The sequence below is a fragment of the Diachasmimorpha longicaudata genome, chromosome 5 (assembly GCF_034640455.1).
Source record: "Diachasmimorpha longicaudata isolate KC_UGA_2023 chromosome 5, iyDiaLong2, whole genome shotgun sequence".
Classification (NCBI taxonomy): Eukaryota; Metazoa; Arthropoda; class Insecta; order Hymenoptera; family Braconidae; genus Diachasmimorpha; species Diachasmimorpha longicaudata.
This window is the reverse complement of record NC_087229.1, coordinates 8888004-8907861: the sequence shown is the minus strand read 5'-3', so window position 1 is coordinate 8907861 and position 19858 is coordinate 8888004. Positions and strand designations below refer to the sequence as shown.

At 38.2% G+C, this 19858-nt stretch overlaps 7 protein-coding genes across 13 annotated transcripts; all 7 read right to left on the bottom strand.

The window, feature by feature from the left end:
• Positions 1–66: 66 nt before the first annotated feature.
• Positions 67–1981, bottom strand: LOC135163104 (odorant receptor 4-like). Of its 2 annotated transcripts, none has more exons than XM_064122298.1 (7): positions 1713–1981; positions 1434–1594; positions 1050–1378; positions 856–955; positions 670–786; positions 451–606; positions 67–367 (listed from the first exon to the last, which is right to left on the bottom strand). In XM_064122298.1, the coding sequence occupies exons 1-7, from the start codon at positions 1978–1980 to the stop codon at positions 302–304; spliced, it is 1197 nt and encodes a 398-aa protein (XP_063978368.1). In that variant the 5' UTR covers position 1981; the 3' UTR covers positions 67–301. The 2 variants fall into 2 exon arrangements, with proteins under 2 accessions (XP_063978368.1, XP_063978369.1); XM_064122299.1 differs by having other exon boundaries at positions 1434–1588.
• Positions 1982–2435: 454 nt separating this feature from the next.
• Positions 2436–12056, bottom strand: LOC135162633 (uncharacterized). Its single transcript, XM_064121284.1, has 19 exons — positions 12022–12056; positions 11510–11767; positions 11275–11435; positions 10620–11051; positions 10014–10355; positions 9887–9950; positions 9598–9765; positions 9434–9515; positions 6897–7003; positions 6379–6636; positions 6072–6232; positions 5679–6004; positions 5381–5498; positions 5197–5313; positions 4962–5117; positions 3344–3456; positions 3173–3272; positions 2710–2826; positions 2436–2656 (listed from the first exon to the last, which is right to left on the bottom strand). Exons 1-19 carry the CDS (start codon positions 12035–12037, stop codon positions 2444–2446), a joined length of 3309 nt encoding a protein of 1102 aa, XP_063977354.1. The 5' UTR covers positions 12038–12056; the 3' UTR covers positions 2436–2443.
• On the bottom strand, positions 3556–4349 carry LOC135163110 (uncharacterized). Its single transcript, XM_064122308.1, has 2 exons — positions 4028–4349; positions 3556–3906 (listed from the first exon to the last, which is right to left on the bottom strand). The coding sequence occupies exons 1-2, from the start codon at positions 4293–4295 to the stop codon at positions 3584–3586; spliced, it is 591 nt and encodes a 196-aa protein (XP_063978378.1). The 5' UTR covers positions 4296–4349; the 3' UTR covers positions 3556–3583.
• Positions 6695–9635, bottom strand: LOC135163106 (odorant receptor 4-like). Of its 4 annotated transcripts, none has more exons than XR_010299063.1 (7): positions 8959–9635; positions 8466–8626; positions 8062–8393; positions 7857–7956; positions 7402–7487; positions 7161–7316; positions 6695–7100 (listed from the first exon to the last, which is right to left on the bottom strand). XR_010299063.1 is itself a non-coding variant. In XM_064122302.1 (7 exons), the coding sequence occupies exons 1-7, from the start codon at positions 9224–9226 to the stop codon at positions 7044–7046; spliced, it is 1191 nt and encodes a 396-aa protein (XP_063978372.1). In that variant the 5' UTR covers positions 9227–9634; the 3' UTR covers positions 6695–7043. The 4 variants fall into 4 exon arrangements, 2 of the variants coding, with proteins under 2 accessions (XP_063978372.1, XP_063978373.1); XR_010299064.1 differs by having other exon boundaries at positions 7402–7498; positions 8959–9634; XM_064122302.1 differs by having other exon boundaries at positions 7382–7498; positions 8959–9634.
• Positions 12057–12112: 56 nt separating the features above from the next.
• On the bottom strand, positions 12113–14605 carry LOC135163099 (odorant receptor 47a-like). Of its 2 annotated transcripts, none has more exons than XM_064122288.1 (9): positions 14467–14605; positions 14008–14265; positions 13765–13925; positions 13346–13677; positions 13186–13285; positions 12832–12951; positions 12597–12752; positions 12487–12534; positions 12113–12312 (listed from the first exon to the last, which is right to left on the bottom strand). In XM_064122288.1, exons 1-9 carry the CDS (start codon positions 14519–14521, stop codon positions 12253–12255), a joined length of 1290 nt encoding a protein of 429 aa, XP_063978358.1. In that variant the 5' UTR covers positions 14522–14605; the 3' UTR covers positions 12113–12252. The 2 variants fall into 2 exon arrangements, with proteins under 2 accessions (XP_063978358.1, XP_063978359.1); XM_064122289.1 differs by having other exon boundaries at positions 14340–14475.
• Positions 14606–14930: 325 nt separating this feature from the next.
• On the bottom strand, positions 14931–17028 carry LOC135163101 (odorant receptor 13a-like). Its single transcript, XM_064122292.1, has 8 exons — positions 16947–17028; positions 16612–16869; positions 16370–16530; positions 15879–16210; positions 15720–15819; positions 15407–15526; positions 15126–15281; positions 14931–15069 (listed from the first exon to the last, which is right to left on the bottom strand). Exons 1-8 carry the CDS (start codon positions 17017–17019, stop codon positions 15016–15018), a joined length of 1254 nt encoding a protein of 417 aa, XP_063978362.1. The 5' UTR covers positions 17020–17028; the 3' UTR covers positions 14931–15015.
• A 273-nt stretch (positions 17029–17301) lies between these two features.
• LOC135163100 (uncharacterized) lies at positions 17302–19583 on the bottom strand. Of its 2 annotated transcripts, none has more exons than XR_010299062.1 (8): positions 19375–19583; positions 19022–19279; positions 18724–18884; positions 18322–18653; positions 18152–18251; positions 17988–18076; positions 17736–17891; positions 17302–17670 (listed from the first exon to the last, which is right to left on the bottom strand). XR_010299062.1 is itself a non-coding variant. In XM_064122290.1 (8 exons), the coding sequence occupies exons 1-8, from the start codon at positions 19445–19447 to the stop codon at positions 17617–17619; spliced, it is 1257 nt and encodes a 418-aa protein (XP_063978360.1). In that variant the 5' UTR covers positions 19448–19583; the 3' UTR covers positions 17302–17616. The 2 variants fall into 2 exon arrangements, 1 of the variants encoding a protein (XP_063978360.1); XM_064122290.1 differs by having other exon boundaries at positions 17954–18076.
• Positions 19584–19858: the final 275 nt, after the last annotated feature.

Here is a 19858-nt window from a genome sequence, read left to right as displayed (position 1 = left end):
CTATAGCACAGCCTGGTGAGTGTGTGAAGAAATTTGCATGTATTTCCCTTAAACTTTCCAATGAGTTCCAAACTATTATGATCACCAAACCTTTGACCTTAGACTTTGGCGAATTTTTTAGAAAATTATCGCAATATTTGTTTTTGAGTCAAGCGAAGGCCATCTCAGTGTGTCAGTGTATTCGTAGAGTACGAAAAATCGTTTGCAAACATTAGGTGATTTCGAACACAAGCCCTTCTCTTGTTCCGTATTGCATTCGTCCATTTCCCCCGCTATATAATAATTTGCGAAACTAGTTGAGCTATTTGTCTGGTTGATCCGCCACTACCAGCAGCATCGACAGGTAACTGGCTGAAGTCTTCAGTACCTGAGACCAAGAAGAAAGGAAATTGACTTTAAGGAAGAGATAAGATTGCGCGAACAGCTCACAGCGATTATAGTATACACAACCTGAACAAAGAGCCTGAAAGATAAAATTGAAAATTTTGCTGTAGTGAGTGTGATTGGCCGCATCTTCTTATGACCAAACATCATCAGTAGACGAGCATCTGCTGGCGGCAGCTTATACCAATCAGTTTCATAGAATGAACATCCAATTTCCGAACTCTAGCAGAGGGCTTTAATTCTAAGTATCTTTCAGAGCAAGTACTTAATAATATCGTAAGTTACCTGTGATATGAGGTATTCACCAGCCCAACAGTTGAGGAAAAACTTCATGAGGATACCAACTGCAGCGCAGATTGGAAACCCCATTTGGAAGATACTTGTCTGATTTGCATGCAGGAGCTGCGAAAGTGGATTAAAGGGAATGAGAATCAGGTTTTTGCTGCGAGTGCTAGAACAGCTTTTATGGACCTTTTGGATGATGTATGTCTGGAAGCAGAGGGTCAGGGTGCAACTGGTTAGCTCATAAAACCACGCCAAATTGAACGATTGTTCCAGATTCCTGGCAAATCTATGGGAGCGATTATCAAAAATAACGTAGGCAGTAATGAATGAGTCAATAATTAAAAATTTTATCATATGAAAATTTTCTCGTACGTACATACCGACAGGCTCTCTGATGCTGCTCCATAATATTTCCAAGGGTCATTCGTAAATTCCTTCCCTCCGTGAGGGTGAGAGACTCACCCAGATGTTTCAGTGATATTTGGATAAGTTTAAGTTGCCCACAAACATGAAGAATAAGCATGACAACGAAAGAATCAAAAATAAAGTAAAAACCAGAGATTGAAGATGCACACAGTTGAAGTACGAATACAGTTATATAAGGAATGAAGTCTTCGGTACTGAATGGAAGATACGTTACCCAAAAAAAATCCAGTGATAAACGAGAATCAGGATTTTTTATGTAAAGACTGTCCAAATGATACAATTTCTGCATACTATGTTTCATTAGTTACTCTCAATCAGTTTCATGTAGTATTTATTACCATTGCGATGATACCAGCGATGACATTACAGAAGGCACTGGCAATTAGGAAAATGGAAATCATTCTGCCAGTCTTGGCAGTTCCAAATACAATCGTGTACTCTATCGTTGTTAGATTTTTTGAAAAATCTTCTTCCATCACCCTCAGCAAATTAACTAGAACTACCACGGTGTAAGTTATTTTTAACAAGACATGAGTGAACAAAATTGAGTGACACAGATCATAAAATCCAAAAGATGACTCAATTTTTTTACTCCCGAAATTGCAAGACTTATCTACCTTCATTGCGAAAGTACATGACCAACAATTTAACGACAACCGAAATAAATAATAACTGAGTCGAGAAGCACTGGACAACTGCATCAATGTCATTCCAGAATAAAGTTATCGCAGCAAATCGCGGTATGATTATAACAATCAATATCACAATCGCAGTAATGAGGGCCCAATTTTTTTGGATAAAATTCGAATGATCCTTTGGCCATAAGCCACACATATCCATAACCAATCGGTTGCAGCCACAACTGTACGCGAATTCCATCCTCATAGTTCATAAAAATTAAGATCACTGTTGAGTTATCTCAGAGGAAAAAAATCTGTCTCTCGAGTTTTATCCTGATCGTGCTTTGAGAGCGTTTGTTTGAAGACTGACAGAAAGTCCGCTGTTTATCGATTTCTTCCCTATGTTATTGCAATCGTAATGAATTCGTCATTTGAGACAGCGATTTGTGAACAATTTTCTGTCGTTATCTCCAATGGCTGTTGTCTATTTTACATTGTGAGCATGCTCAGACCATCAAGGGCGACAGTGGGAGTTCAGGGAGTTGTGTTGAAGCATCATTGTGAGATGATGCATTCGGAGATATTGAAGGGAAAGGAATTGATTCATCCCATTGACCTGTGAATCCTCAACCGTCCGAGTACCGACACATTCCCGGGTCATTATCACTTTTTATGAAATACAATGAAATGATTTATTTGAGTACACGTTCGTCAATCATTGACTAACTCTAAAAATCTGTCACTATTAACAATACGGACAGATAACTCAATGAATTTTTTATCACCTGGAGAAACAGCTTGACAGATAATATGGAAAATTTCCATGCAGTTAACGTCAATGGCCGCGTTTTTTGAAAACCCATCATCATCAATGAACGCGCTTCCGCGGGGCATAACTGATACCATTTGCTATCGTAGAATGCGGAGCCAATCATTGAACTCTGATAAATAAAAAAATATTTACCTTCATATAAAACTAGACGTTTTGTCTTACCTGTGATATGAGACATTCGCCGGCCCAACAGTTCAGTAAAAACTGCGTGAGTACACCAAATGTTGAGAACATTATGAAGCTTATTTGGAAAACACCGGGTTGGTCATTATGCAGAAGCTGAAAAATAGAATTTTTACAAATTTGCAGTGCAGCTCTAGGAAAGTTTCACCAGATAAAATTTCTACTCATTACACGGCAAGAATATAATTTTTTCTCAGACTCTACGCGTCTAAAAAAAATGGCAGAATTTTCGTAATGACGTAAATGTCAATCAGGTCCACAAAAAAATGTAATAGAAATTTTTCCATCGCTCCTAGACTGCGAGATATTCATAAAAAACTGGTCAGTGACCAAAAAAGTGATTCCTCTCCTTTTCCCCTATCGCTACTGATATTAAAAAAAATCAAAGTTTGCAATTGTAATGTATATTATTACGTTCTCTCCATGTAGGAATGACAATTACCTTCAAAACATTATATCCCTGAAAACAAAACATCAGAGTACAGCTGACAAGCTCAAAAAACCACGGGAAGTTGAATAATTTTTCGAGATTTTTGACAAACCTGTACAATCACAGACCAATCATTCCCCAAAATCACAATTAAGCAGTATGTATCGAGCTCTGAATACATACTGACAGATAGATTGATGCTTTGTCACAATGTTCTCCAGCAATACCTGGAAGCTCTTCCCCTCATGATCTCCATTATCTCCCAACTGGGTTAGCGATAGCTCGATGAGCTCCAACTGCCCACAAATATGAAGTATCAGCATTACGACAAAGCTGTCCAAGATGAGATGAATGCCAGTTGACATGACAGACACGTAAAGTTGTAACGCAAATATTGTGGTGTAGGTGATGATATTGGAGGTGTCAAATGGTATGTAAGCGACGAAGAAAAAATCCACCGACAGCTGGGGATCGGGATTCCTTATGTAGAGGCTGTCCAAGTGATACAATTTCTGATGAGCCAGTTGGCATGAGTCCAGTGGCTAAACTATTCACGAGTGCATGGGAATGGATGGGAAATACTACCAGTGAGATGACACCAGTGATGACAACGCAGACAAAACTGAATGCCACAATTGTGGAAATAGTTCTGCCGAATTTGGCAGCTTTGAATACAGGTGCATATTGCTGCTTTGTCAATTCCACTGACAAGTTGGTCTTCATCGTTGATATTAATTCAACTAGAACTGATAACTGAGAGTTCAGAGGACTCGAGAAAGGACTATAGGATTATTAAAATAAACGCCCAATAAATCGGGCGAAAAAACATTCGGTTATGTCCTGAAGTGTAATTGTCATGTCACTTACCTTCATTTCCAAATTGCAATACTATTAATTTAAAGAACACTGACATGAAGGCCAATTGAGTCGTGAACGATTGAATGAATGCATCGATTTCGTTCCAGAATAAGGACATGGCAGCGAACCGGGGGATAATTATGACAATGACAACCAAGGCAGCATTTATCAAGGGCCAGTACTTTCCAATAAAAGACGATTGACATTTCGGCCAGAAACCCCCGAAATTCAGTAAGAATTTGTTCCAGCCACAGCTGTACTCAAAATCCACTCTCATAGCTCATAAGAGTATATTACTAATGATGGTACTCTCTTAATATTTTTAATTTGTTTTCAGTGATGCTATCACTCGGATGTGCGGCTTCAGACTGAGCGACTCTGCGAGGATTATCGATTATTTTTCATTCTCTCGTAGTTCTCTTGCAATAATAATGGGGGAAATTAAAAAGTTTAGGACTGAATATCTGCTAAAAGCTCGGCCTCAACGGTAATTATGAACAATGAAATGAGGGGGATTTGCAGTGGGGTGAAAGCTCAGACAAGTTTCATTAAGGTTTAGATATGAGTGATTATGCTGATGTGATAATACTTGTTGAGGATGTGAGTGATATAATGGCTGGAGGTTTTCACGGCAACTAAATTTTTTTCTCACTGGTGCTCCTATTGTTGAGAATTGATAACTCGTTTTACGATTAAATTTCGTCGGTTGTGCTGTGACACTTGGTTTATTGTACGCCACAAGTCTCGATTGCTAATCATTATTATTTATTTAAAAACCTATGAGGTGTTCGTGATTGAAAATTCGGGCATATGTTGCTCATTATTCTTCTCGAAAATCTGTCATCACTAATAGGACAGATAAATAACTGAATGAAGTTTTCATCACCTGAAATTGTCAAGATTCATCGAGATTCATTCAGATTTTTTGGGAGTATTATTTTACCTGGAGGAAAAGCCTGACGGACAGGACTGAGAATTTCCACGCAGTTAACGTCAACGGACGTTCTTTTTGGAGACCTATCATTAGTAATGAGCGAGTGGTCGATGGCTGTAATTCATACCATTTACTGCGGTAAAATGAATACCCAATTCTCGAACTCTGTGATTGATAATAAATCGTTTCCATTTTTTTCAGAATAATTTAAGAGCTGTCGAACTGGCTAATTTGGCCCAATTACCCGTAACAGAAGGCACTCGCCAGCCCAACAGTTGAGGAAAAATTGCGTAAGTATACCGGATGTCGAAAAGATGATGAACCCCAGTTGAAAAACACCGAATTGGTCAGTACGAAGCAGCTGTAAGGTAGAGCATTCAATTTTTAGAGACTCTGGGCGCACTAATTAACTGTACAATGATAATCACCTTCAGGACGTTATACCCCTGAAAACAAATAATCAAAGTACAACTGGTGAGCTCCAAAAACCAGGGTATGCTAAATAACCTTCCAAGACTCTTGACATATCTGTGAACTCCATCATTGCTAATAAATTATACAAAAAATCGAACTCTCCTTGCTATTGTTATTGTTATTTCTTCTTCACCGAGAGAAATTTCTGTCGCCAGGAAAAAATACTCGGACCATAATTTTTATAGAAAATTTCTCTCCGTATTATAAATAATTACGATCCCTTCCCTCAAATTTTCCTAGTCCAGTACATACTGACAAACCATCTGATGTTTCCTCACTATCCTCCTCAGCTGTAGCTGAACCTCTCTGTCATCCTCCATTCCATCTCCCAAGTGTGACAAGACAACAGCGATAACTTCCATTTCTCCGTAAATGTGCAGTACGAGCATCATGACAAAGCTGTCCAGGTTGAGATTAATAATAGTAGAGATGAGTGATACATAGAGCTGCAGGGAGAGTACCGTCACGTAGGTAAATATATGTGTCACATCGAATGGCAAGTAAGTTACAAAAAAAAATTCAACCGACAATCGTGGATCGGGATTCTTTATGTAGAGGCTGTCCAAATGATAGAATTTCTGGTGAATAACTCGGTGTCAGTCCGGGAATGGGTCACGAATGTATGATAATTGTGGGGAATACTACCATTGCAACAACACCAGTGATCACAACACCAACGGCACTGACGCCGACAATTATCGAGATGGTCCTGCCAAAATTGGCAAGTCTCTTGGCCGGCACGTACTGCTCATTGGTCAATTCCGCTGATAAGTTGGCTCGCATCATTGATAATAAATCGATAAGAGCTATTAAAATCAATGAGACAAGTCAGGATCCTCAATGACAAACGGATATCAGAATTCACATCACATAATTTTAATACTAAAAGCTTAATTAAGGATGAAATTGACTGGACTTGTCCCACGAATCTGCTCGTTTCTTCACATCTTACCTCGATTTCCCAGCTGAAGTACTATCAACTTGAAAAACACATTGATAAATACCAATTGAGTCGTGAAAAATTGAATGAACGCGTCAACTTCATTCCAGAATAAACACATGGCAGCAAATCGGGGTATGATTATCACCCCCAGAACCAAAATTGCGTTAATCAACGGCCAGTATTTACCGACAAAATTCGACCGAAGTTCCGGCCAGAAGCCACTCAAACTGAGTAAAAATCGGTTCCAACCGCAACTGTAAGCAAAATCTACTTTCATGGTTCATGAGGGTGTTTCAGCTCTGGTGTAATCACTAGCTATCGATCCCTATGATTTGATCCTCATGAAGCTTTCCCTTCAACATGCGGATTGTCACTGAGAAGCTCGAGAACCTCATCGATTTTTTTCCGCGCTCTCGTAATTATCTTGCAATAATAATGAGGCAGATTAAAAAGTTTAATGCAGGATTGCGTGGCAAGACCATTATACGATGATTATGAGTGAAGCGCAGTTGTATGGGGGGATTCACCGTACAATGAGTTCAGAACTTTAAAAATAATCCGCATATTCCCATTAGTCGCGCTTATGGTATGATAAAGTACTCCATATTTATTTTGAAAATTAGTGTATTCAAGACTGAGAGACATCAGATACAAATTTACGTAGCATTGAGGCACTAGGAGTCTGTTATCACCAGTAACATGGAGAGATAGCTAAATGACGCCTTCATGACCTGAAATTCATCAACACTGACATCAGCATTAAGATCGCTAGATAGGAAGGGCAATCCTACCTGGAGAAAAAGTCTCTGAGAGAGTATTGAAAACTTCCACGATGTCAATGTCAAGGGTCGTAGTCCCTGGTGGCCAATCATCATGAGTGAACGAGCATCAGAAGGGAACAGTGTGTACCATTTACTCCTGTAGTACGCGAAGCCGACCTCTGCACTCTTTGGTGAGAAATAAAGTTAAGATTCATTTAGCAGGTGGATAATACTTCCTGATGTCCAATCACCTGTGACATGAGATATTCACCGGTCCAACAATTGAGAAAAAATTGTGACAGTAGACCGAGGGTTGTGCACAGCGGGAAGCCCATTTGAAAGATACTGGAGTGATCGCTGTGAAGAAGCTATGGCCATTGATTGGTTATCGAAATTAAAAGATCCATACAATAGGTACCATAAAGTTAATATTCGTGAGGATATTTCCTGAAATTTTTTTTTCTTCTATCTCGTGAGTTACGTCTTTAATAAAAATTATCCAATTCTTTCTGCATGTTCATCTATATTATGAAGGGTCTTGTGACTGTCATTAGGTAGTGGTGCGCGATAAAGTAGCTCTAGGCAGACTCTTTGAAGTACTAATCTGACTAATGAATTCCGTTTAACTTGGCTCACTATTATTGCTAAATTAATGTATTTCTTCATAAAAAAATGACAGGAAATGGGTCGTTTGTCGGGATAAATAATTCTTTCGTGATGTCTCACCTTTTGAACAGTGTATACTTGGAAACACAATGTCAACGTACAGTTCAACAGCTCAAGAAACCACGTGAAGTTGAATAATTCATCTAAGCTCCTGGTGAACCTAAGAAATCCGGCATTTTTGCAGAAAATCCCGATGGTAAATACGGTAAAGATATTTAATTTTTATTGAATATCGTTCACTGTGTGATTTTCTTTGCGGACATACCGGCAAACTGATTGATGCTTTATCAGAACAGCTTGATAAGCGATCTTGAAATTCTCCTTCTCAAGCCCGAAAATATCCTTCACCAAATGCGTGAGGGTTTCGTGAATGACCTGGAGCTGTCCACAAATATGAAGTATAAGCATCACAACGAAGCTGTCAAGTATGAGATGAATGCCAGTAGATATCACAGAAACATAAAACTGAATTGAGAGTATTGTCGTGTAGATAACTATCGACGTTGTGTTGAAGGGTAGATATGCGACGAAAAAAAAATTCGTCGACAATCGAGAATCTGGATTCTTTATGTAGAAGCTATCCAAATGATACAATTTCTATGCAATAATTTATCATGAGTTATATATCAATCTCAACAATTTGTCAATAGATCTCAAACGTTTCATTACCAGGGAGACAATACCCGTGATGACAACGCAAATTGTACCGATTCCGATGAACATGGAAATTGTTCTAGCCATTTTTGCGGTTTTGAATACTAATGTGTATTGCTTTTCCGTTAATTCTGTTGATAGATCATTTTCCATCGTCCCCAATAAGTCAACTAGAACTGTGATGATCTAGTGATTCTCAATTCAATATGAGGCTTCATTCGAATCAATCAAAATTATTATCAGTGAAGAACTTCCCCATACAAATCCCTCCCCCTTCTTCTCGCTATAAAATTTTGGGAAAAAATATCCCTTAGTCCTCAGCCGGGATTGAAACCCACGTCTCAGTTAAAATACGAAAAATAATCAACTGAATAAATTTTTTTAATCACAACAGACGACAAATATTATTCTGAAAATACCTTATCTTCTCCCTCATTGAAGAAAGGGTCGAGAGGAATAATTCGACATGGACTACCTCACTAAATTGAAAATCATCGCAATTTCCTACCTTCATTACCAAAGTGTAAGACCATTAGTTTGAAAAACACAACTATGAAAACTAATTGCGTAGAAAATGACTGAACAACTGCATCAACTTCATTCCAGAACAAGAACATTGCTGCAAATCGTGGGATAATAATAACTATCAGCACCATCGCGGCGTTGATCAACGCCCAGTGTTTGCTGATAAAATTTGATCGAGGCTTCGGCCAAAATCCGGCCAAATCCATCAAAAATCGGTTCCAACCACAAATGTATTCAAAATCTATTTTCATTTTTCAATATTAATTGTTCCGTCTGCTCTTGACCAGTCGAATTCGACCGAGCGATACTATCACTCGAACGATCACCTACAGACTGAGGGAACCTCTACACTTCTATCGATTTTTTAATTGTAAATGTAAGAGTTCCATTTAACTCATATAATTTAATTTCTGTCTATTGGGGATAGTCAGTTCTCCATAGCTTTCAACTTGTCTAACTCGCCAGACGTTACCAGTTTGGCCAGTATTAGTGGAAAAACTTGGGAACGATGTTCGCTGATTATACCTTCATTTAATGGGCCTGGTGTAATTACGCTTCTCATTAAACATGCAAATAACGTAAAGACCAGGTGACAAGTTGAGAACTTTTTATCAGATCAGACAGTTGGTGGAGAGGGTTTCAGCTGTTGTAAAGAGAGAAGGTTTGCGAAGGGTGATGGACAGAAAACCGGTGGTGATGATCAGGGGAAAGCCAGACGGACAGAAAAATTTAACAAAAAGTACCAGAAAACAAACGGAAAAGTGACAGTTGCAGTTTTTTAATAAATTATCTGTGTACACGAAAGAGGAGAATTAATTACTCAATGAAGATGATGACTTGTACCTCTATTGTTGCCATATTTTATTCTCACATCATACGTTATTATTGTTTAACAATGTCGTTCAGGTATTAATCGATCATTCGCCGTTTGATGGTCAGCAGCATTGACAGATATCCCATAGAGGTCTTTAGAACCTGAAAAAAAATTTTAACTGCTGCGTTGATCTATGAAATTACTCATTGAAAATATTAGCTTACAATGATGAATAAGTTTCTGGAAAAGCCGCAATATTTTCCGGCCGTTATTCGCAGCGGTCTCAGTGACCGGTATCCTACGAACAGCAGGAAACGTGCCTTGGACGCTGGTAAGTTGTACCAATGACTGTCATAAGCTGAGTAGCTGATTGATGAGCTCTGCGGAGGGTCAAAGGCAGTGGGAAACATATCTTGTATGAAAAATATTATCTGGATTACCTCTACGAGGAGCTGATCGCCTATGTAACAGTACACGAAGAGATGTAAAACTGTGTAGAAGACGTAAGTGACAGAAAATGCTGTTTCCAGAAATGTTACTTTTCTGGATGAGAAACCCACGAGGCTCTAATTACAAGACTACAGTAATTAATCTATTATATAATTATAGATATAGCTTAAAAGAGACGTAAAATATTCAGTAAATGAATACTCAATTCAATAGAAAATTATTTAAATTCCATTTGAACTTTCTATTTTGTAATTGAGTAATAAAAAATATTTTAAGAATTTTTTCCAATCTTGAAAATTAAAAAATACATCTGCAGACATTCTTGAGGAGAATAATTATTTGTTTCACGATGATTTCCATAAAAATAATTATGCACTCACCGTGATAAGTGCAAACCCTTGGAAACAAAAGGTAAAAGTACAAATGAGCATTTGGGGTAAGAGAATAGAACTGAACGAATTTTCAATGACTCTGATGCAGTCATTCAGTTTCTCATGTCTTTTGATGATCGATGCCAATTTTGAGGGGAACGAATCTGAATGACTGCTGAGTTGGTCATCAGACAGATCCCTCAGTGTTATTCCTATCACTGAGAACTGTCCGCAGATGTGGAGGACCATCGCCGAAATCATGCAGTCGAAGACAGCGTAAATGGTCATTGAGAAGAATGTGCAGATGCACTGGCCAATCCACATGGGTATGAAATAGTGAATATTTCTGGTGTCGAATGGAAGCCAGGCGGGGTGCAGGAGACCCACGGCAAGCCGGGGGTCCAAATCCGTGCGTTTCATTTCTTCTAGTCCGAAATATATCTGTGGAAAAATATTTCACGTCGGATAATCCCTCACCAACTAATGCGATGAACCATTGCTTAAAATACATTAATCGAATATGAAAGAATCGATTTAAAAAAAAAATCCCGACGGCGTGATTGGATTTTTATGGAAAATATCGAGTATAGAAAAGCTGATAGTGGAAAAAATTGGAAAATTGACGATTAAAAAATGAAAATGAGATTTTTTTCTTAATATATACCTTGTAAAAAATATAAGCGACGAATAATGTGTGAGTGATAATCCCCGACCCAAGGGATATGACTCGACTCATTTTGGCGGTCCTCAACATGATCTCACGTTGCTCAGGGCTCCTCGGAGTTCTCCAGTCGTCGTTCATAAAATCAATTAGCACTCTAATCTCTTCACAAAATTCACAAACAATTTCTTCAAATCGTAACAAGTACAGGGGAACACAAATTTCTGAATCTATGAACCTTTTCGGCGATATCGGAAGAGAAGGAGTTTAGCGAAAGCTAGGAATACCGGACCGTTGACAGACAGGCACTCTATCACAGCGTCCATATTGCCCCAGTGGATAGCGACACTAGCCGATTGAGGCAGGTAAATGAGAATGATTATACCCAGAGCGAAAACTAATGATCTTTGGCGGTCAATTATTCCTGAATTGCGTCGTGGCCAGGCGCCGAGGACGTCGAGGCTGAAGCGATTCCAGCCGATCGCGTACTTGAAATCTGCACTCATGAAACAATTTCGAACATTCTCAGCGAATTCCCCGGGAAATCCTCATAATTTTCCCCGAATTTCCCACAAAGTTTTCGCTGATTTTATTGAAAAATTCAACGGCCAACGTACGACTATTTGTTTCAATAGAAATGCCTGATGGAAAAATTACTAAAATTGAATTTTTAATTATAATTCAGTCCAAACATAATGAAATTGAATTTATCAGGGCATTTTTTATTTATTAAGTGCTATAATACACCACCTTGGCAGTAGCTCATGATGAACTCACTGCGACGAATCGAGTAGTATCTAGACAGACGACTGAACCAACTATATTCTCTAATTATAGCATAATTTAATAGCTCGAGAGTAATTGCGCGTCTCGTTTCATATGCAAATTACGTAAAGACTTTCCGAGAAGTTGGGATTTTTCCCCTGAGGTGCATCAGTGGCAGGGGATCATTCCTGGGAGGTCTTTGGATGGTCTTGTTTGTCAGAAAATTTTCAAAATTAATACGTTGATAACTCGGTGATTTCCAGGAGTGAATAATTCCTTGTGCCATGAAACAAATGTATATTTTCAAATTCGCAATTGCAGGAAAAATCATATTTAAAATAAATCATTGTTATTTATGGACAAGTATCAGGTAGACCTAGTCGTCCTTGAAAGAGCTTTCGACGACTAAAGTTTTATCTGTAAATGTGACATAAAGAGATGTCTTCACACCTTCATGGCGAGGAGAACTGATAGATAACTGGCAGCTGTTTTGACAATCTGAAAAATTATTTACTGTTAGATTCTATCGGTGTTTGGACCGAAAGCTCGATTTTTCTCACTTTTGCGAAAAGGGGAAGTGACAGATCTATGAATTTTCCCCCAGTTATTTTTTGTGGCCGGGTGCATCGACTGGTAAATATGAGAACTGCTTTCACTTCGTTAGGAGCTAACTCGTACCACTGACTGTTGTATAATGAGACACCAAAATTCGAGCTCTGAAAGAAATTTAATAAGCATCATTATAATTTATATATATATATAAAACGATTGTTTTTGTGCGCATGGTGAACTGACCTCGGTCATCAATATATCTCCTGCTAGACAGTATACAAAAAAATGGCCCAAATCATAAGTGGCGCAAATGAATAGAAAAAGCATCTGGAACACTGGAAAGGTTCCTTCAGTTTGTAATAGCTGAAACAATCAGGAAAAATACACCACATGGATCCATCTATCCAATTCCTCTGTACAATTTTGTTGTTTTCTGTCTCACTTGTATAAAACAAATGCAGTTGAAAAACCCTAGAACTTTGATCGAGGAAATTGTACAGAAGCTATCTGAATCGAAATAATAGAATGCTTCAACGAATTTGCTAAGGTTTTTCAAAATAACTTTTTTCATATGCGAAATATCCCATTATTCATTACTGTGATTACTGCGAAAGTCTGCGTACAAGTGATGAAAATGCAATCTACTGCAGCAGCGAGGAAAATTTGATTGAAATTCTCCTCAATCTCCAATGTACGTCTGTAGAATGGTAAATATTCGTCAAGTGCTATCCAGTTATTATTATTTACTATCTCTCACTCATTCAACTGCTCGTGCCTCTCGACAATTTTTCCGAGTTTTTTCCAGAATTCTCGGCGATTTTCCGTGGTTTCTTTATCAACAATTCCCTCTAATCTGAGACGCAGCAATTTTAATTGGCCACATTGATGGAACACAAACATCCCTAAGAAGCCAACAGGAGAGGAATATCCGGCCATTGATATATAACTGCAGAAAAATTGGCCTATCCAGATCGGTATGAAAACAGGCAGCGATGAGGTATCGAAAGGAAATACACAAGTGTAGAGAAAACCATTTGATAATTTTGGATCAACGGTAGGATCATTTTTGAGTGCCAATGCGCTCAGCATCTAAAATGATTTAAAGATTAGGATCTTCATGGAAATAGTATACTTCATTAGGAGTGCAAAATTTTTTTTGTGAGTGAATCTCCTCACGTGCGAAAGCACGAATGCAACGAAGAGGCAAATGGTCGAGTAAAAACATATAGACGAAATCAGTCTGATGATTTTAGTCATCTTCATCATCTCCTCGTGCTCCTCAAGTGTTCTCGGCATCAACCAATCTTCAGCCATCATCTTTAATAATTTCTGAACAGCTGTTTATCATCAAAAAAATATTCTCAAATAATTTTTATCATTGAAAGAGGGTAGAATTTTTATAGAATTTTCAATACTCACTGGATCGCTGAATTCCAAGCCAAACTAGTTCAACAAGTGCCAGAGTTATAGCCAGATTGAGAGACAAATAGTCGATAACAGCATTGAAATCTCCCCAGAAAAATGGTACACTAGCCAACTGGGGTAGAACATTGAAAAGAAAAAGAGCAAGTCCATTCAAGAATATTCGATTCCTCATGAAGAAGTTATCGGTGTCCTCAGGCCAACCCCCAATCACGTGCATCATGACACGATTCCATCCGTACGAATAGACAAAATCTGAACAGAAGGAAATATTAATGTTCTGTTGATTTCAGGGGAACGCATCAATTTCAAACTCATTGTGTATTAACTGTCAATTAATATTTTCGTAACAGAAGCGGTAAAAAAAGCTTCCGTAAAAGTTGAGAAATCTTCCTCAATCTAATGAAATTTATGAAAAAATTAACGCCAAGGGACATTTTGATCGATGTCATTTACCCTTGTTCGCATACACTGATTCGTTTACTTGTGAATTTCCTCCTGTCTTCGTCATCGCGCTGAACTTTATCTTCGACTGATGCCCTCCAGTATTTTAGACCGCGTTGGGAGAACGCATGCCCTCTACTGCACATTAATTTTTGATAGACAGCAATTTTTCGAACAAGAAGTGTAGTTCATTCATTTGATATTCACTCTTCGAGTTTCGAATATTCGAGTGGAAGTGGATGCCAACACATTGCGCTAGGAAAGTTGCACATACGTATGAAAATCGGTAATGGAGTGGTCGATGAGACCATCCGGTTTCTCTAGACTTATCACAGCAGAAAATGCATCAGTGATAACCCCAGGGCCAAGGGATATGAGTCAAGTCATTCTGGCGGTCCTCAACATCATCGCACCTAATTTATTGTGCTCGGTTTTATTGTAATGAATGTAAATTGTAAAATCAACCATGACTCGTAATGGAACTGCAATTCTATCGTTCTTTCTATAATATTTCAACTACAAATATTGTGTATGTGCAGATGTGAACGCAGGGATTTGCAATTACACTTTCATGGCGAGTAGTACTGATAGATAACTGGCAGCTGTTTTGACTATCTGAAAAGTTATTGACAGTTAGGCTCCAGTAGCTTTTGCATTTTGATTTTTCTCACCTTTGCAAAAAGGGGAAGTGATAGATCTGTGAATTTTCCTCCAGTTATTTTTTGCGGTAGGATGCATCGACTTGTGAAAATGAGAACTGATTTCACTTCGTTAGGAGCTAACTTATACCACTGACTGTTGTATAATGAGACACCAAAATTCGAGCTCTGAAATAACATGCGCCATTATAATTTCTATTATTTTATTGTAGAATTTTGTAGATCGGTTGTATATTCATTATCTTTATAGGACGAGCTATAACGCGATTTTTTCGTATAGACGGTGCATTGACCTCAGTTATCAAAATATCTCCTGCCAGACAGTAGACGAAAAAGTGACCCAAATCATAAGTAGTGAAGACAAATAGAAAAAGCATCTGGAATACTGGAAAATCTCCCTCAGTTTGTAGCACCTGAAACGATGAGGAAAAATACAACACCAGATGAAGGTCCCATACATTAAAATAATTAATGAAAAATCTTCGTCAATTTGTTACACAGTTCCATTGAATTGAACGTTCAGAATAAATTGAACGACATCATTAATCAATTCCCTAGGATTTTTTTAACCAATTTTTTCCAGCGACAAATTCGATAACTCATTACCGAAATTACTGCAAAACCCTGAGTACAAGTGACGAAAATGCAATCTATTGCGGCAGCGAGAAAAATTTTATTGAAATTTTCTTCAATGGCAGAGGTACGTCTGTAAAATGGTAAATATTAATCAAGTGATATCCAGTTATTTTATTTATTTTCCCTCACTCATTCAGCTGCTCATGCCTCTCGACAATTGCTCCAAGTTTTCTCCAGAATTCCCGGCGATTCTCCGTCGTCTCCTTATCAACAATTCCCTCTAATCTGAGACGCAGTAATTTCAGTTGGCCACATTGATGGAATACGAACATACCTAGGAAACTAACAGGAGAGGAATATCCAGCCATCGATATATAAGTGCAGAAAAATTGGCCGATCCAGATCGGTATGAAAACCGACAGTGATGAGGTATCGAAAGGAAACACGCAACTGTAGAGAAAACCAATTGATAATCTTGGATCGACTGTAGGATCATTCTTGAGTGCCAATCCGGCCAGTATCTAAAATTATTCAATGGTCAAGGTCATGATCGAAATGGTATTTCACTGTCAGTGCAAAAAAAAAATCGTCGGCACGTCGAAATCAAGTGATATAATTCAACGATAAGACTGACAGTTTTTCTAATCAGTGAGACCAATTTCTTGAGTTTATTTGCTCACCTGTACAGGTACGAACACGACGAAAAGACAAATGGTCCCATAAAAACTGAGAGACGAAATGAGTCTGATGATTTTAGTCATCTTCATCATCTCCTCATGCTCCTCAGGTGTTCTCTCTATTAACCAATCTTCAGCCATCATCTTCAGTAATTTCTGAACGGCTGTTCATCATCAGAAGAATATTTTCGAATAATTTTGTTAATTGAAAGAGGAGAATTTTTGTAGAATTTTTCCACACTCACTGGGTCGCTGAATTCCAAGCCAAACTAGCTCAAGAAGTGACAAACTTATAGCCAGATTCACAGACAAACACTCGATAAAAGCATTGAGATCTCCCCAAAAGACTGGTATACTAGCTGACTGCGGTAAAATATTAAAAAGAAAAAGAGCAAGTCCATTCAAGAATATTCGATTCCTCATGAAGAAGTTATCAGTGTCCTCAGGCCAACCCCCAATCGCGTGCATCATGACACGATTCCATCCGTACGAATAAACAAAATCTGAACAGAAGAAAATATTAATGTTCTGTTTAATCAAAAAATTAACGCAAAGGGACATTTTGATCGATGTCATTTACCCTTGTTCGCATACACTGATTCATTTACTTGGGAGTTTTCTCCTGTCTTCGTCATCGTGCTGAACTTTATCATCGACTGATGCTCTCCAGTATTTTAAACCTCGGTGGGAGCACGCATGCCCACTACTGCACATTAATTTTAGATAGACAGCAATTTTTCAAACAAAAAGTGTAGTTCATTCATTTGATATTCATTCTACGAACTGAGAATATTCAAGTAGAAATGAATGCTCGGAGATATCGCTTTCAAAGTTGTTCAGACGTGTAAAAAACAGTAATAGAATGGTCGATGACATCGTCTTTTTTCACACATATCACACTCAGACTGAATATTTGAATAAAATTTTTAAAATGGTCTGGATTCTGGCGATTTTTTATTTTATTGAGACGTTTTTAAGCCCTTTAAAAATAACCACAATATATGAACAAATCTTAAAGACAAAGCCAAGACTTCTGAAATAAAAGATTAGTGGGATCTCCATGACAATTAACTATTATTTTTTTCTAAACGTAGGTGTCATCATTTAGGGAGAATTATATCGATTAGAATAATTTATCCGGTGAATAACCTAAGATTTTCATTCTATGGATTAGAAACTTCCAAGCATTTAACATGAGAATCCAGTTAGTCATTATCGGCGGCCAATAGACAATGCAAAGAGATTTATCATTAAACTTTCATGGCAAGTAGTACTGAGAGATAGCTGGCAGCTGTTTTGACAACCTGAAAGATGATTCTCTTTTAAACTGCAACAGTTCTGATAATGACAGTGTATCAATTGTTCTCACGTTTGCAAAAAGAGGTAGTGATAGAATTGTAAATTTTCCACCGGTTATTTGCTGCGGTATGACGCATCGACTGGTGAGAATGAGAATTGATTTCCGCTCATTGGGAGCTAAGTTGCACCACTGACTGTTGTACAGTGAGACACCAATACTGGAGCTCTGAAATGAAATTTGGCATGTTACAGTACCATATTGACATGTCTCAAAGATGATTAATTGACCTCAGTTATTAATATATCTCCTGCCATACAGTACATGAAAAAGTGACCCAAATCATAAGTCGTGAAGACTAGTAGAAAAATCATCTGAAGCACTGGAAAGCCTCCCTCAGTCTCTTCCAGCAACTGGAGCAATCAGAGAAGACAATCACGTCAATAATCAACAATACCCACTAATGAATATTCTCAATCATCCGTTACCGTTATAAGCGTAAATCCTTGAGTGCAAGTTGTTAAAATACAAATGAGTACAATAGCGAGAAAAACTTTGTTAAATTCCTCCTCGATCTCTGATGCTCGTCTGGAAAATTATCAATTAATGTCGATAAATGGTACTACATTCATACATACAGTCATCAAGTTTTTCTCACTCGTTCAGATGCTCGTGTCTCATCACAAGTTTTCCCAATTTTTCCCAGAATTTTCGGGGACTTCCTATCGTTTCTTCGTCAACGATTCTTTCCAATCTACGACGCAACAGTTTTAGCTGGCCACACTGATGAAATACAAACATTCCTAAGAAGCTGTCTGGTGAAGAATATCCAGCCATTGACACGTAAGTGAAGAAAAATTGGACTAGCCAGATGGGGATGAAAACAGCTAGTGAAGATGTGTCAAAGGGGAAAACACATGTGTAGAGAAAACCGATTGACAGCCTCGGGTCGACGTTGGGATCATCTCTGAGCTCAAATCCCAAGAGTATCTGGAATCACTCGATAATTAGAGCTCAGACCCCTGTGAATTTCTGAGTAATCCGTCTCAACAGAATTTACCTGCGCAGAAACGTACGCTGTGAAGAGGGCGAGAGTTCCATAAAAACTCAGGGACGAAATCAGTCTAACGAGTTTAGTCATCTTCATCATCTCCTGGTGCTCCTCAAGGGTTTTCTCCATCAACCAGTCTTCAGCCATCATTTTAAGTAAATGTTCCACAGCTGGTTGACAGAATTAAAATTATTTATCACTCAATTTTAGGGTGAACAGACGAGGGCGTATTCACTACTAGATGATTCCACTAATCAAGAACCCCTCGCCAAAAGAGCAACATAACGACATTAGAAATATTATTTACTAGAACGTTGAATCCCGATCCAGAAGATTTTCAGAAATGACACGTTAACCGCAAGATTCACTAAAAAAGCCCCGATGAAGGCGTTGAGGTCCCCCCAAAATACCGCCATACCCGCCGACTGGGGTAGAATAACAAAAAGTATAAGGGCGAGGCAATTAATAAATATTCGATTCTTCATGAAGAAGTTGTCATTCTCCTCAGGCCAACCGCCGATCGCATGCATCATGACACGATTCCATCCGTATGAATAAATAAAATCTGAATGAAAATAATAATTAATCTTCAAAGCAAATGTCTTAAAAAATATTTCTGCAGAAGTTTCGTTATATCCACCACATAATTCCGAGATTTACCCTCTTGCTCGTATATAGATCCATTTACTTGTACTTCTCCACTTTCCTTCGTCATTGCGTTGAATGTGATCATCGATTGATGCGTCTTGGGTACTTCGTACCTTCCAGAAACTACGCATGCCCCGTCGTACGCATTAATTTTCAATACGCAGCAATTTCTCAAACAAGAACTGCAATTCAGTTCAAATTCAGTCCAGGTTTCTCACATAAATATTCTAATCATGACTAATAGTCAGCAGGGAAAGAATAGATGGGATTTTTTTCCTCAGTAGGAAGTACTGTCCGTGTGGTTTTCATCACACCGTGAATTTTGTTCTTCAAGACATAATTTGAAAAACTCACGTCTTCTCTTTGTGGAAATATAGATTTTTACGAAATCAAAACTTATTAAATTTTTTTGCAGACGGATTAATGACGGAGAAGGTGATCACAAGTGCAGTTTCGCCAGATGTTCTTCAACACTGAAGTTCGACAGTCTGGGGGT

Coding starts and splice junctions, on each gene's coding strand:
- LOC135163101 (XM_064122292.1), bottom strand. CDS start 17,019: ATGATAAAGTTCAGCACGATGACGAAGACAGGAGAAAACTCCCAAGTA. Junction 16,531..16,611: donor GCTTGGAATTCAGCGACCCA/GTGAGTGTGGAA, acceptor GATGATGAACAG/CCGTTCAGAAATTACTGAAG. Junction 15,070..15,125: donor CACTTCCCCTTTTTGCAAAG/GTGAGAAAAATC, acceptor ATAACTTTTCAG/ATAGTCAAAACAGCTGCCAG.
- LOC135162633 (XM_064121284.1), bottom strand. Junction 6,233..6,378: donor ACTTCAGCTGGGAAATCGAG/GTAAGATGTGAA, acceptor TGATTTTAATAG/CTCTTATCGATTTATTATCA. Junction 5,118..5,196: donor GCGAGTGCCTTCTGTTACGG/GTAATTGGGCCA, acceptor TATCAATCACAG/AGTTCGAGAATTGGGTATTC.
- LOC135163110 (XM_064122308.1), bottom strand. CDS start 4,295: ATGAGAGTGGATTTTGAGTACAGCTGTGGCTGGAACAAATTCTTACTG. Junction 3,907..4,027: donor ATTGCAATTTGGAAATGAAG/GTAAGTGACATG, acceptor CTCAGTTATCAG/TTCTAGTTGAATTAATATCA.
- LOC135163106 (XM_064122302.1), bottom strand. CDS start 9,226: ATGAAAATAGATTTTGAATACATTTGTGGTTGGAACCGATTTTTGATG. Junction 7,957..8,061: donor AAGCATCAATCAGTTTGCCG/GTATGTCCGCAA, acceptor CGGATTTCTTAG/GTTCACCAGGAGCTTAGATG. Junction 7,101..7,160: donor CTCAGAGACTTTTTCTCCAG/GTAGGATTGCCC, acceptor GATGAATTTCAG/GTCATGAAGGCGTCATTTAG.
- LOC135163099 (XM_064122288.1), bottom strand. CDS start 14,521: ATGACGAAGACAGGAGGAAATTCACAAGTAAACGAATCAGTGTATGCG. Junction 13,926..14,007: donor GCTTGGAATTCAGCGATCCA/GTGAGTATTGAA, acceptor GATGATAAACAG/CTGTTCAGAAATTATTAAAG. Junction 13,678..13,764: donor TTGCATTCGTGCTTTCGCAC/GTGAGGAGATTC, acceptor AAATCATTTTAG/ATGCTGAGCGCATTGGCACT.
- LOC135163100 (XM_064122290.1), bottom strand. CDS start 19,447: ATGATCACATTCAACGCAATGACGAAGGAAAGTGGAGAAGTACAAGTA. Junction 18,654..18,723: donor CAGCGTACGTTTCTGCGCAG/GTAAATTCTGTT, acceptor GAGTGATTCCAG/ATACTCTTGGGATTTGAGCT. Junction 17,671..17,735: donor CACTACCTCTTTTTGCAAAC/GTGAGAACAATT, acceptor ATCATCTTTCAG/GTTGTCAAAACAGCTGCCAG.
- LOC135163104 (XM_064122298.1), bottom strand. CDS start 1,980: ATGAGGATGGAATTCGCGTACAGTTGTGGCTGCAACCGATTGGTTATG. Junction 1,595..1,712: donor CATGTACTTTCGCAATGAAG/GTAGATAAGTCT, acceptor ACACCGTGGTAG/TTCTAGTTAATTTGCTGAGG. Junction 787..855: donor AGACATACATCATCCAAAAG/GTCCATAAAAGC, acceptor CCACTTTCGCAG/CTCCTGCATGCAAATCAGAC.